The sequence below is a fragment of the Rhagoletis pomonella genome, unplaced genomic scaffold (genome assembly GCF_013731165.1).
Source record: "Rhagoletis pomonella isolate Grant_MI unplaced genomic scaffold, Rhpom_1.0 Rhpom_scaffold_00008, whole genome shotgun sequence".
Lineage (NCBI taxonomy): Eukaryota > Metazoa > Arthropoda > Insecta > Diptera > Tephritidae > Rhagoletis > Rhagoletis pomonella.
The window spans coordinates 32,171,865-32,186,382 of NW_023458562.1; the positions used below are offsets into that span (position 1 = coordinate 32,171,865).

At 38.3% G+C, this 14,518-nt stretch overlaps 3 protein-coding genes across 3 annotated transcripts; 2 read left to right on the forward strand and 1 right to left on the reverse strand.

The window, feature by feature from the left end:
- Positions 1-1,435: 1,435 nt before the first annotated feature.
- LOC118745274 (trypsin zeta-like) lies at positions 1,436-2,287 on the forward strand. Its single transcript, XM_036478799.1, has one exon. The coding sequence runs from the start codon at positions 1,436-1,438 to the stop codon at positions 2,285-2,287; it is 852 nt and encodes a 283-aa protein (XP_036334692.1).
- Positions 2,288-8,109: 5,822 nt separating this feature from the next.
- LOC118744625 (trypsin eta-like) lies at positions 8,110-10,889 on the forward strand. The gene is made up of 2 exons (XM_036477759.1): positions 8,110-8,139; positions 10,100-10,889. The coding sequence occupies exons 1-2, from the start codon at positions 8,110-8,112 to the stop codon at positions 10,859-10,861; spliced, it is 792 nt and encodes a 263-aa protein (XP_036333652.1). The 3' UTR covers positions 10,862-10,889.
- Positions 10,890-13,137: 2,248 nt separating this feature from the next.
- LOC118745275 (trypsin delta-like) lies at positions 13,138-13,944 on the reverse strand. The gene has a single exon (XM_036478800.1). It carries the CDS (start codon positions 13,942-13,944, stop codon positions 13,138-13,140), a length of 807 nt encoding a protein of 268 aa, XP_036334693.1.
- Between the last annotated feature and the right edge of the window lie 574 nt (positions 13,945-14,518).

The following is a 14,518-nucleotide window of genomic DNA, read 5'->3' on the forward strand; positions in this document are numbered from 1 at the left end:
TACATAAGTATGTAGTTTTCGATTTTCCTAATATTTCGATTTTCCGTTTTTTTGCGTAATTACGTGAAAAGAATTTTTCGAGCAATGGAAAAATCACCCCAAAAATTGGGAAAATTAAGAATACTTACACCTATGTAATTTTAAATTATGTATAACCTTTGTATTTCTGAGTGTGGAAAGCCAAAAAAATATAATTAATCAAAATTCCATCACATGATCCATTCTTCCCCATGTTTTATATTTACGTCTTTATAATAAAAGAGAGAGCACAAACTAAATTTCATCGAACTCGGATGAAATTTAATGTTTCCTCCCATGAGGGTGGAGAGCGTGGCAAATTGCCCATTTTTACGATATTTCATTATAAATGGCAGCACATCTCGAGTTTCGGCGAAGCTACAGCAATTTGAAACTTTCGCTCGACACTTACTTCAGGATAGCAATTATTCAACCGAAAAGATTTTGCAATACTTCAAGTCTCCTCATCGCATTTTTCGGGGTTTTAGTGGGTTTTTAGCGGACCTATAAATTATAGTTGCGATAAAAAGATGTTTAAAAAAAAAATTAGAATTTATTACCGGGAATCTCCTGCAGAGATACAGAAAAATATTGATTTTTAAGATTTCTATGCTCTTTCTTCGAAAAGTTTTTTTTTTCCCATATAAAAATACATGCAAAACTTGAAGCGCTTTGAGCGACCTCTAAATATTTTTTGATTAAAAAAAAAAAATAAAGGTATAATTTTTTTCGGTATAGAACAATCCTAGGGGGTGAGAGCATAAAAATTCCGACTTTACTTTTTCACATGCATTTTTGGACCACCCTAGTGTGCATACATACTTTTCCGAATACTGAATCGTTCGTTTCCATATATACGTAATGTGAATACCTATTGCGATAACATGGAATGGGTATTCATTTTAACATTTAGATGCCTCGTAACCGCGTCAACCTCGTAAATAAACCGGTTTTCCATATAAAATTAAGTAAGTTTACGGGGTTACAAGGCATTTACGCGTTTAGATGAATACCCCTATAATATATATAGTAAATATATTTATGAATTAGTAGCATTAGCTACTATATTATACAACTACTAGCCAATGTGGTGGTCAGATACTGTTTTATCAGCGGTTGAATCATAAACCATATACGGGTATTGGTATTTCATAATTAACGTAAAATCCAACGATAATAAAAAATTGTATATCTAGACTTGTACCTTAACGGTGCGATAATGGCTATAAGGCGATCAGTACAAAACTATTTTATTTAAAGAAGTCCTGACCTTATCAGTGTATTTGCAATCTCTCGCCTAGTAGTTCACTAGAGTTTAACCATACGTATGCAAGTTAGTCTATGGTCAACAATCTGACCGACTAGTCCACATCGAATTAAGTCCACCTTGTGTGCTCATCATCTCTACCGCCACGCGATGAAATTCATTACCATTTTCGGTACGATCTTGGCATTGGCCCTGGCAGGCACAACTTTGTGCGCGCCACATAGCGAAGCAGATACCTCGGCAGATACCACTGCAGAAGGACGTATTGTCGGCGGCAACACCATAGACATTTCGGTACATCCACATCAAGTTACTTTGCGCGTGAAGAGCCTTCTATATCCAACGAACTCATACTCGCATAACTGTGGTGGTTCAATTGTATCGGCGTACACAATTGTCACAGCAGCACATTGCGTCATAGCTAGGGTGGCTAGTGAATATCAAGTTGTTGCCGGCACAAATCATCGACGTGGCGCCGACGGCATCATTTCCGTCGTCAAAGAGATCATCATGAATGAGAACTACAACCCAAGCACCATCGACAATGACATCGCTCTGCTAGTACTAGCTACGCCACTGCCGATCAATAATTTCACCATCAAACCAGTGGAGTTGGCAGACGTACCTTCATTGAATGGTGCTACGGCAACTGTTACCGGCTGGGGTACACTCGTACAGGGTGGGTCCAGTCCAAATCTATTGCAGGAGGTTAAAGTGCCGATTGTCAGCAATGAACTGTGTGATCAGGATTATGGCTCTGCCGGTCTAATTACGGATTCTATGCTGTGCGCTGGCGTACGTGGTGTTGGCGGCAAGGATGCCTGTCAGGGTGATTCCGGTGGTCCACTGTTAGTCAATGGCAAATTGGCCGGGGTGGTTTCATGGGGTTATGGTTGTGCAGATTATAGATATCCAGGGGTGTACTCGAACGTAACACATTTGTTGCCATGGTTGCGTGAAAAGATCGCCGCGATCGATGCTACGTTTTTGAGGGAAAATTGAATGGACATAAGGAGAACACATTTGATGTGAAATCATGCGTTTGAAATTGTAAATATTTTTATACATACATATGTATGTATGTATGTTTGCAAGTAAAAAAGTACATATTGAATATTAAAATATAAAGTTTTGTCTTTGTTATTTCCCTTGAAGAAAATATCTTCTACCAAGTTCGGCCTTTTCGTATTGATTTATTCACTTGCAGCGAACTTCGTAGTTACGAATATATTTCAGAAAGCTGCGCCGTTGACAAGCTACTAGCGAAGAGTATAAAAGCTCAAACAGTCAACGACGTAACGTAGATGTAGGTTGACGCAGACACGATCTACCTTATGGGATTCGCATGTTAACGAAAACTCACCACCGCATGGCGGTGACGTTGCCGTTGCTTCTCTTGCTATCTATCAACAGTAAATTTGATATGCTGCTACGTACGTCAACCTACGTTTACGCTACGTCGTTGACTAACTGCGCTTTAATAGACTACTCTTAATAAACTTTACCTATCTAAGGTAGGCTTTGATCAACTAAGCAAATACTCACTGTGTGTATACCTATAATTTTTTTCAATACTTTAGTGGTTTAAGGCCTGTATGCAGTTCTCAAGAAAAGTTAAAATTCCATACAAAATGAAGTACAAGAAATGGCTAAGAAATTTTCTTGAGTCAAATTTCCTTCAGACAGTACGCAGTTCTTAAGAAATTTGCTACACTTTTTACTACGGTTTTTTTTAGTTTTTTGTGAAAAAAGAGCACAAGGCAACCCAGGTTTGCAACAGAAATATATGCCCGTTCCATTATTTCTTGAGGAAAGAGTGAGGCAACAGGCTGTGCAGTATCAAAAATGTCAAAATTCCTTGGACACACACACGAAATAATGGCAAATTTTTCTTGAACGATTTCTTGAGAGCTGCATACCACCCTTTATCTACCAAAAGCATGCACTGAAAAAAAAAATCAACAAAAAATTGGTGAATATTACCAAATTCAAACTTGAAAAGGAATCAAAGTGATTTTTGGTTAATATTAACAATGCCATGGATATTATATTTTCAACAATGATTTGGTAATATTTACCACACTGCCGTTTGGATTAAACAAATTTTTGATTGCCGATTTTTTCGTTGGAATACGCTTATGTTCAGCACTTCATAGATGCTTTTTCAAAATTCGAAGATACAAAACAAACGTTTTTATTATAATTTCAAGACCTTGCCTCTAACGGGATTTGATCCCAGAACTTCAGGAAGTTAGCAAATAATAGCAAGCATCTCTCTGGACACTCACCTACAGCCGTTCTGTAAATATTTATGTCCTCAAATGTTGAACTTGGATAAATTTTCTTCGCCGTTTTGTCATGTTCTGCACTTCGCAGATGCTTTTTCGTAATTAAGAAAACCAATAAACAAAAAATTGCATGTCGCCCCTGACGGCATTTGAACCCGAACCTTCTGGATGCTAACAAATAATAGCAAGCATCTCTGCACGTTTTGCAAGAGCCAGATATACAAAACTGTTTTCAAATGTTGAACTTGGATCCCATTTCTTACACTCGGTGTATTTACCATGAAAGAATCATACAATAACTTGGTTGGAAAAACCATTGTACTTTTGGCTCAGTGTAGAAATTGTACATAATCTTGCCATATTTAACGTTCCAGGTTTCTTTTGGAGAAAGTACTGCGTACTTTTCACTGATATTTTTTAGTGGTTCCGTTATCAAGGAAATATACTTCATCTTTCTTCAGATATCGTTCATTCTTAATTGTGTACTGCTCTGCAAGAGGTCATTTCTAAATACTTAGTGCCTTTTTTTCCAGTACCTTATAAAATTTATCTTATCTTCAAACACATTTTATCAAAACGAAATTTGCGTTTAAAGTGCAGTTAAATTTTAAAATCTATTCGACAAAACGGCCCTTAAAGGGCTATTAAGTTGGAAGTAAACCAGAAGTCACCCAGGTCAAATACGTGGAGTAGCCTCCAAAAACGACCACAATAGTTATTTACAAAACGCAGAAAAAATGATACGCAAAATCTTAATTTATCTGCTTTATTGCCAGCCTTACATAACCAAATTAATAACTTTTAGTTAACTTTTCAACCTTGAATGGGGATCTTGAAAGCTTTTGAGTACTTTGAGATTAAATTACACATGAACATCAGAAAATTAGGATTCGGCTATTACTGCTGGAGGGCGCTGCGGCACATCCATAGTGGTATTCTTAACAAGCTTATCGAATCAGGAAAACAATCAGATTATAAACCTCCTATGACAGACTTCAGGAAAAACTTTCAGATGCAGTTTCTTTTTAGATAGAATTGGAGTAGGGGCAGGATAGTCGAGGAGAATCCAACTGAAATCTACAGTGACGGGTCCAAAATAGACTGCGGTGTGGGCGCGGGGGTGTTCTCTGAGACGTTGAATGTCTCGTTCCGCTTACCGAAATCTTTGTTAGCATCGTCCAAGCGGGAGTTCTGGGAATCGCAAGGCCCTGTAAAGAATAATGGTTGAACTGCGTAGAAGTACGAAAAGCATACAATTTCTCACGGAAATGAGAGGGCTGATGAGTTGTCTAAACCCTTAACATCTCTTGATGTATCCTAAGCAGGGACATATGGCTAATACACGTTGGAACAACTTTCAAACCCGAAAAATTGCGAGGAACATATGGCCGCAATATGACAAACTAAAGACAGAAGAACTTCTAAAGAGGTCGAGAAAAGATATAGTCAAGTAAACAGCCACGATAACGGAACATTTGCGCTCATTGGCGAACATGAAGAAGTTTAAATGGGCATTACGTACAACCCCCGGTGCAGTAGCTGTAATCATGAGGAGAGTAAGGAAACGATCCTACACTAGCTTTGTAAGTGCCCTGCATTGGCACGAATAAGGCATGACACACTCGAGAGTTTTTCCATCCAAAATCTTAAGGTGATCTCCAAATGCACCCTTAGATACTAATAGAAATAGATACAGCGAAATATACAAATAGTTTGATGAAACCGACGAATCACGAAAGCAGATAAAATCACGAATCAAGGAGGATCCCAGAGAAAGCATATAAAAATGGTGCTATCTGCATTAACTGGAACCCAGGCATGTGCTCAGGCTGTGCGCCTAGTAACCAACCAACCAACTTCGAAATATGTAGGTAAGGTGCTTGAGCTCGCAGAGATTTACCCAGTGTTATCAAAAAACACTAGCAGCTTTCTTGCCAAACTGGAAAAATTTTTCGTGCACTCCTTTGGCGACAAACAATATAGATTGCCAGTGTCTTCCGTTTTGAGAGATAAAAAAAAAACTTTATAGGCCTGCTGTCATAAACTACACACATTTAGTTTTTGAAACCCTGCTACCCATCGTCACACCTAGTCCACAGCTTCCCTAACTGCTGAATCGTGTATAGGTGGTGCTCATATTTTATTGGGAGTTGGTCATCTTTTCAACTTAGCTCATAGTGCACAAACACTTCTTACTTGACGGAGACCTTGTTTGAATGGGATTAAACTTGTGCCACCTTTTATTTTATTTTTTCTAATCCTTTAGATGTTTTTTTTCAATTTTTGACCGCAAATTCAATTACCTACGCGGTGTATACCAATATACATATCTGATTCTAAGTAGTTGACCGAACTTTATCAAATTCCGCTGATAACCAGTAGACGTGAGTGGTTCAATGTCAGGCTATTAAATTGTAAAATGATTAGCAAAACTTCTACACCTATCTGTAATCTTTTTAATAAACAAGTTTATGAAATTTTTTACTAACCATAAATTGATAAAATACATACATACAATTAGTTTACTTTGACACATTAGTGCAAACTTTTTTATTGAATTTGGAGTAAGTTTTATAGGGCATATAAACTGTAGAAAAGGCATATAAGATATGTTTATCAACACCGGTATCCCATAAAAATTGCCATGTTGTTATCGATATATATATTTACAAGTATCATTTTCTACAGCAGCTCACAGCCCTCCCCCGCAAAAGAAGCGCACAATGCAGGCGCACAGTATGTGCGGTTTCACAACAACCCGAGTGTCATGCAATGCTAATATCGAGCAGTCAGTTCAACACTCGGCGAACAACGTCAGCTGAGGCTCTAAAGACAGGTGAGTTCAGCAATAGCATAAAAATTCCCCAAGAAGTTTTCGAGGCATCAGCTAGTGTGACCGTCCTTGGTCAGATATGTACGTATATGCATATCCGGTTTTGTTCCGGTTATGTCAACTCGACTGTCGCGGAAACAAAGGATCCACCCTCATCATGTATGCCGGCTGGTTACAAGCCAACGTCATTGATCCGGGCGTGGAACACTACAAGGCATCACCATTGTCACCCATCGAGCCCGACATAGCGACTGTCGTTTGGCCATCACACCTAAATGAGGGATCAGGGGAGGGCTTACGGAAAAGTCAAGAGGATATTCCTAAGAGACGTGTACTGAAAACCACGAAATCTCACAGAGTTTGGACTCGATACTTTGCAATAGATCGGAAGATCATGGGTGTGATAGTCGAAAGCAATGATGAAAGCAATATCTCTAGGCACCAATAGAGGGGGGACAAGCTAGATCCACTTCCATCATGTATAGACGTTGACTGGTTACAGGGGTACAAAGTATTCTGTAGCGACATTAATTAGATTCGTATAGCTGAAGAAGGATGCGGTCAAGCCCGAGATATCGCGATAAGGCGAGAGCTTGAGTACCGTTTACAGACCCGACGGAAATATTGGCGAAGCTCCAAAATTTTAGCCCAGGCATGCCCAAGCACAATTGGAGTTTGCTCTATAAAGAGCCAAAGGATCGAACAACAGTGCAGTTAGTCTTGGTTCTCAACAATAAAAGCTTAGGTATTATATCGAGATGCCAAATCAAATCCCTCAGAAATACCAGAAGGTCTTCAAAACCAGTACTGAGGCTCAAGTCAACTTATCAGCATTTGTGGAAAAGTTAAGTGCGTATGTATATCTAATTTCGCAAAAAATGCACCCATATATTCTGGGGCGCCCTAATGTACGCACTTAGAGTAGAACTACACACCAAACTCTTTCAGCTAATTTTATGAGCTTAATAAAGAGCTAAACGCTTGCAAACATTATTTCTGAGTTTTCACCTTATGTATGTATGTACATTAAAGTGCCTCTCCAAAAAAGTTGCAATGAACACAAATGAAAAAAAGTTGTGGTCTTTCCACCGGAGTTATAAAACGTATTATATTGTACTACTTTCGACAAAATATTTCGGAGGAATATTAAGATTTACGTAAGCTGAACCAATTTGAAAATGCCTTTAAAAATCTCATTATTTTGGTTCCGCTAATACAATTTTAAAGGATTCTTATGCAAGCCTTTTAAGCTTAAACTCTTCTGACATCTGGGGCGATTTTTTGGGAAAAAATTTTTAAAAATTAATTTTATATATAAACAAAACACGATTTTTGGAGGTATTTTCAATTCCGGCCAGCTCATGTAAATCTTAACATTTTTCCGCAATATTTTCGTGAAGTCCTTAAAATATAATAAGTTTTATAATTCCAGTGGAAAAACAACTATTTTTAATGGATATTGATGCACCCTAATATACATAGAATTATGTTTATATTTATGTATGCAACATTACCGATCAATTTATTAATATCGTTATCGATATACATACAGACATTTTTGATGCGTTTATCGAGTAATCGATATATATTTGAGACATTTATCGATTAAGCGATATATTTCGACATATTTATGGGTTAATCGTTATGTTTTGATATATTTATCGGCGTTTCGGCATAGTTATCAACTTAGCAATTACGATTTAATGTTCTTGTCTATGCTGTTATCGATATTAATGACCTTGTTCACAATTTTATCAACATCTCCATCAATTATTTATCGGAATATTTATCATTATCTATGTCGACAACCATGTTCTTCCGATGAGGTGTTTGCAACTATGTTTGGAGTAATTCGCTTATCCTATATATTTTGAGATATATATCGAATTATCGATACAATTTGAAATAGAAATCGGTTAATCGATATACATATATTGATATATTTATCGATTTATCGCTATATTTATCAGTTTATAATTACAATTAAATGTACCTTTCGAAGTTGTTATCGATATTAATGATCTTGTTCACAAATTAATCTGCATATTTCTACTTATCTTTTTTTTAATATCGGCAAGCATGCTTTTACGATCTATTATACCGTGCGTCAAAAACAAAAAAAAAATCAAAACACACGAATTAATCAATATACTCACGAAACTATGGGCCAAATATAGTAAAACTGTGTTTTTAGTTTTTCACTCTAATGTCAGGATTTATTTTAAATGACTTTGAAATTTTCCAGATATGATTAATTCAAAAATTACTTAAATATATCAGTGCAATGTAGTATAGCAATATGGGTACCAAGTAAAAGACAAAATTCTGTAGAACATTCAAGTTTTTTGGACGAATAGGTATTGAAAATGCGCTTTTAATTCGTTTTTTTTAAGCTAATAAAGTTGTATAATAAAAAAATATTGGAATTTGTTTAAATATTCAGGGACAAAATTTTAAAAGTATATTTTCCATACCCATTTGCCCAAATCTTACCAAAATCTATCTGACCAAAAATCTTAGCCTTTTTTAAGCAACAGAATTTTCTCTTTTTTTTTGACACCCACATTGTTATTCTACATTGCACTGAATTTTTTAAATAATTTTTTGAATTAACCATATTTTTTAAATTTCAAAGACCTTCTAAAAAATCCTGACATAACAGAAAAAAACTTAATACACAATTGTAATATATATGGCATATAGTTTCGCGAATTCATTACTTTTTTGTGTGTAAAATTTACTGTCGAACGGTGTTATTTACACTCCCTTAGGATGACTTTAATTTCTACACAAATTTGGTACTAACAACGTTCATTCGAGCATACAAATAGCCTTCGAATTTCCCTTATCTTTACATATATGTATGTATCTAAATTAAAAAGCACCACACAAAATAATATCTCGAATACATATATTCGTTGGGTATATAAAAATGTATTATTTCTGATATGCCAATTATTGTTCAATTTATGGCATAGATATACCAGAATATGTTTCCGTACAGTGTTTTTTTTTAAATATGTATTCGCAATGTTTTTCGTAATAAATTTTTTTCGTTAATTTTTAATAGAAATATAATTCATTCTGCATCAAAATGATTCAAAGTTTTTTTTTTTTAATTTTGAAAAGTTCGACAAATTTTCACCAAAATTTTCAAATTTTAAACAAAAATTTTTAGAATTTTTTTGAGTATGCAGTTTTGTAGTTCACTCAATTTCAGTGAAATGAAAGTTAAAAATTTTGGTGAAAATTTGTCGAATTTCCCTAAATTTTCTAAAAATTTTGAATCATTAACTTATATTCCATTTGATATAGAATGAACAATATTTCTTTTAAAAATTAACGGGGAAAAAATATTATTACGAAAAGCATTGCAAATACATATGTATTAAAAAAAGACACTGTACGGAAACATATTCTGGGAGTGTTTGTAAGTAACAAATAAACATACAAGAACAGTAAAGGTGGACGTCCAATATGACTGCCCGATAAAGCGCAATCGCTGCTCGGAAGACCTCTGATAAGTTCAAAATAAAACGCATAGACAAGGCAGGCACATTGATTTTAGACACTTCATATTTACCGTAAGATAACTTAGTACTATTTCGAATTTCTTGCATTACAGAAGTATTAAAAATGACACCACGCACAGTTAGACCACTATACATTTTCATTTTTTCCCTGTGTATCTGCATCGCACTGGCCGGCGCCTCAATCGTCTTGGCTGGGGATGGAGTGGAAAGTCGTATTATTGGCGGTACTGCAGTGGACATATCCTACGCACCATATTTGGTATCACTGCGCTACAAGCGCAACGCTTCAACACCCTTCGTCCATCGTTGTTCCGGCACGATTTACTCGACGCAAGTTGTGCTCACGACTGCGCGTTGCGTTATCGGCTTGGAGCCTCGACAATTGCAAATTGTCGCCGGCAGCAGTTATAGTTCACAAACCGATGGCTATGTTTATCTCATCAACTTGATTCACTTACATCCGGATTTTAATATTTTCTTTATCGATAATGATTTGGCGTTGCTACACTTGGAATTTCCGCTTGCCACAAATAATGCGAAGTTGATTTCGCCGATCGATTTGGCAGCGGTTGTGCCAGCTGCTGGCAATGTGTCAACAGTGGCTGGCTGGGGCTTAACGACTGAGCAGGGTACACAGGCGGACCAATTGCAGCAAGCGTCAGTGCAACTGTTGGACGATGCGACATGCAAGGCGGCGTATGGTGTGGGACGCATTAGTGCGGCGATGTTATGTGCAGGCGGTGTGAGCACGGCGGGTGTCGCTGTCGATGCTTGCCAAGGAGATGCGGGTAGTGCGCTGGTTTATAACGGCGCTGCTGTGGGCTTAGTGTCATGGGGAAGTAGCTGTGGACGCGAAGGCTACCCTGGAGTCTATACGAATTTGGTGCACTTGAAGGAGTGGATCGAAAATGAGGCGAATTAGTGGTTTCGAGAAATTGTAAAAAAAAAGTTGTGCAAAGTGTACTAAGTATTGAACGAAAGTTGTTTTTAGAAGAAGAAGCAATAAAGCAATAATAAATTTACTAAAATTTGCGTTGAACGAGCTCTTTAGCTAAAACAATTTAGGTTATCGGTTAGATAACTAAACATTAGCTAAGCATTAGGGGTTTTATTCTAGATATGCGGTGGATACTTTTTATATACGGGAAGTTCAGTCTGGCGCTTATTGTCGGTCGATCTCTTACAAATCTAATATTTTTTTGCCGGCTGATAAAAATTCCAATTGGTCTAAGGTAATGCCAATCTTTTTGATCAGGAAAGAGTTAAAAATAACCACACTCAGTGTTGCCAGGTTGACAATTTGGTCGTCATTTTGAAGATTTTTTAGTTAACTCTTTCAGTGCTATTCAACAGAATGGAAAAGTGTTCACTCTACACTTTTAGTATGTTTTGGACATCGGTGACTGTGTCGTGGTGCTTTTTCTTACTGAAATTCGCCTTGGTTTTTAAACCTAAACGTGGACGCATGCCATCTGCACATCACAGTTTGATCGATGTGCTCTTTCATATTTCGTTCGGAAAGCAGCCATGCAGCCTTATGAACTCTTTTGTACTGGAACCTAGTGCTGTAGACTACCATGTGCCGGCAAAATCGATCAGCCCCAGTTTGTCTTCGGATATTTCATCATAGAGGCTTAATTTTCAAACGTTGTGACCATTTCTTGGATTCCAGTGATGTCAGGTTCATCCTTACCGAGGACTTCAAAGAGCTAGCGACATCTTCCCTATTAAGGGTTCGTACATTCCCTTTACACGTTCACCGCGGCCGTTATCGTTTGTGCAAACCTACATATGCACACCGCACATTACGCGCCTAATCATAGTAGAGTAGTCGGTTCGGTCAGGCCTCCATACTTCACACTCTGGGTAGTTACAACCAAGAAGTTGACTACTCCGCTCCCAAACCAATCTTCGATAGGCTCTTTAAAACGAGCATCCCGTCAAGAAGAGAATGGCAAATACCAAGACCATGGATACGGGGGAATTGAATTTTTACACAGATGGTTCCAAGCTAGACAACAGGGTTGGCTACGGAGTTTTCTCTAAGGAACTAGGACTGGAACTATCCGTCCGAATTCCGGACCACTGCAGTATTTATCAGGCAGAAGTTTTAGCTATAAAGGAGGTGGTAACGAAGACTACGATTAATAAATTCTCGGATACCCAGGCGACCATTAAATCAATGAACATGATAATGCTGAGATCGAAGGTTGCGCAGGAATGCCTCGCAGCTCTAAACGATATTAGCGCTATGTTCAAGGTCAGCCTCATATCGGTTCCGGGACACAGAGATATTGAAGGAAACTGCAGGGCCGATGGGCTGGCCAGGAAAGGTACCAATCTACCCCTATGTGAAAACAGGAGCACTATTGGGATACCCATAGCAACCTGCAAATTAGAACTTCGAAATAGCATGATCCAAGACGCCAACAGGTCATGGCTAGAAGAGGGCAATTGTAGAACAACCAGGCTGCTTTGGCCGCAAATAGATAAGAAAAAAACGAAACAGTTGCTGTGCCTCTCAGGCGAGGATATTGCGAAGGCCACTGCTTGTGTAACCGGTCATTGGCTATTTGGCAGACACTCTTCAAGACTAGGAATTTTCTCCCACGAATTTTGCAGAGATGAAGAGGAGGAAGAAACCGTAGAGCACTTCTTCTGTAGTTGCCCAGCTTTTGTCGAGAGGAGAGCAGGCTTTTTAGGTAGGCCCTTCTGTAGATCTGTTACGGAATTATTACGCGTAAGAATAAAACCGATTCTACGCTTTATAAGAGCCTCAAATTGGTTCTTTGAAGAATAGTCACCGAGGTGCCCGTGCATACTGACCTTAAACGAAAACATGATCATGAATCGAAATTTACGGAGCTTCATTGAAATATGTAAATATGTAAAAGCTTCATACTTTAGTATGCAGAAGCGATTACACAACTATGATTAGGCGCTTAGTGTGCGGAGTGCCTTAGTCATATTTATTAGAAACACGTTCTACCTCTTTGTATAAGCATAATGAGTAGCAGCAAGGCGAGGCTAAATGCAAGAAAAATAGTGATTTTTCCTGGAATAATTTCGGTAAACTTCCACACAACCGTTATCGGTACTTAACACTGTAGATAGTGAATTAAAAAAAAAAAAAAAAAAAATTACCAACCATAAATCAAAAATTAACTGTTATTAATTTTATTTAAAGGTAAATTAGTTTTACAAATATGAATACTCCTTGATATCATTATAGGCTTCCGCTGTCTCCTCGATCCACTCCGCTAAATCCGGCACTGATGCGTATACACCCGGATAGCTCGAGCGTGCACATCCAATACCCCACGAAACGATGCCCAACAATTCATTGTTAACTATCAGCGGACCACCCGAATCACCTTGGCAAGCATCCTTGCCACCACCCACCACACCAGCGCACAGCATACGTCCCGTCACCAGAAAGGGGTAGGACCGGCGGCATGTGACGTTGTCTATCACATTAACAGTGACTTGCTGCAATTGATCGCTTACGTTGCCACCTTCTTCGAGTGTACCCCAACCGGTCACAATAACATCAGTGCCCGCTTCTGGACGCTCCTTGGCCAGAGCAATGGGTTGTATGTATGCGTTGAATGTCAATTGGTTGGCCAACACCAAAATCGCGACATCATAATCGTTGATCGAGGAGTATTTTTCATGCATAACATAAAGCAGCACAGGCACTTCGACGGCTTCCTCACTCAGCAGCGTGGTCCCGGCAACAATTCCCAGATTCGAAGCGTCCACACCGGTGACACAATGTGATGCGCTCACAATTATTTTGGATGAGTAGATGCTGCCACCGCAACGATGACGTCCATTGTAGCGCATCGAGACCTGATGTGGATATTGGCTTATGGTTGCATTGGTGCCACCTACGATGCGACCATCGGGCATTGGTACAGAGCTTGCCGTTTCGAGGCCTGCATTGGCTGAGCCCGTGCTGAAGGCGATGGTGAGTAGCGCGACGAGCGTTATGTGGCGAAACATTTCTACGCGGCGGTGCAGGAGGATTAGAACTGCGTAAGAGAAAGCATAGTGTAGCGAAATTTATAGGAGCTGATAACGAGTTTGATAGCCAATCCGTGATATAATGGAAAGCGTCCGGCGTTTAACGGCTAATCTCAGAGTTAATAAATCAATGCTGAGTGCCTAACGGCTTGTTTTCACTATGTCAAATTCAGGGCATATGTCGTCAAATAAGTGAAAACAGATACATAGGTAAATGAACCTAATTAAATGGTCTATCGATTGATTGAGATCATAATAGATCTTCAGTCGTGTACGTTCGCCGCTGAATTGACTATCCGTTCGTCTTTGGCCGATAGTATCATTGGTAAAGGAGATAAAATTGTGTCAAAATATGTCGACACATTTTGTGGTCAAAATATGAAAACCCGCCTTTAGAGTTTATCTGCAAAAAATATATATATGTATTTATTTGGCATATGTTTGCGTAATCTTAGCCACAGTTCAATAAAGTCTGGCAGTCGCTGTTTTTTCGTGCTGGCTAACAACAAAATGAAAAACAAACTCTTCTGTAGCAAAGCAACGATGTTAAGTA

Coding starts and splice junctions, on each gene's coding strand:
- LOC118745274 (XM_036478799.1), top strand. CDS start 1,436: ATGAAATTCATTACCATTTTCGGTACGATCTTGGCATTGGCCCTGGCA.
- LOC118744625 (XM_036477759.1), top strand. CDS start 8,110: ATGTTCTTGTCTATGCTGTTATCGATATTA. Junction 8,140..10,099: donor CTATGCTGTTATCGATATTA/ATGACCTTGTTC, acceptor CTGTGTATCTGC/ATCGCACTGGCCGGCGCCTC.
- LOC118745275 (XM_036478800.1), bottom strand. CDS start 13,944: ATGTTTCGCCACATAACGCTCGTCGCGCTACTCACCATCGCCTTCAGC.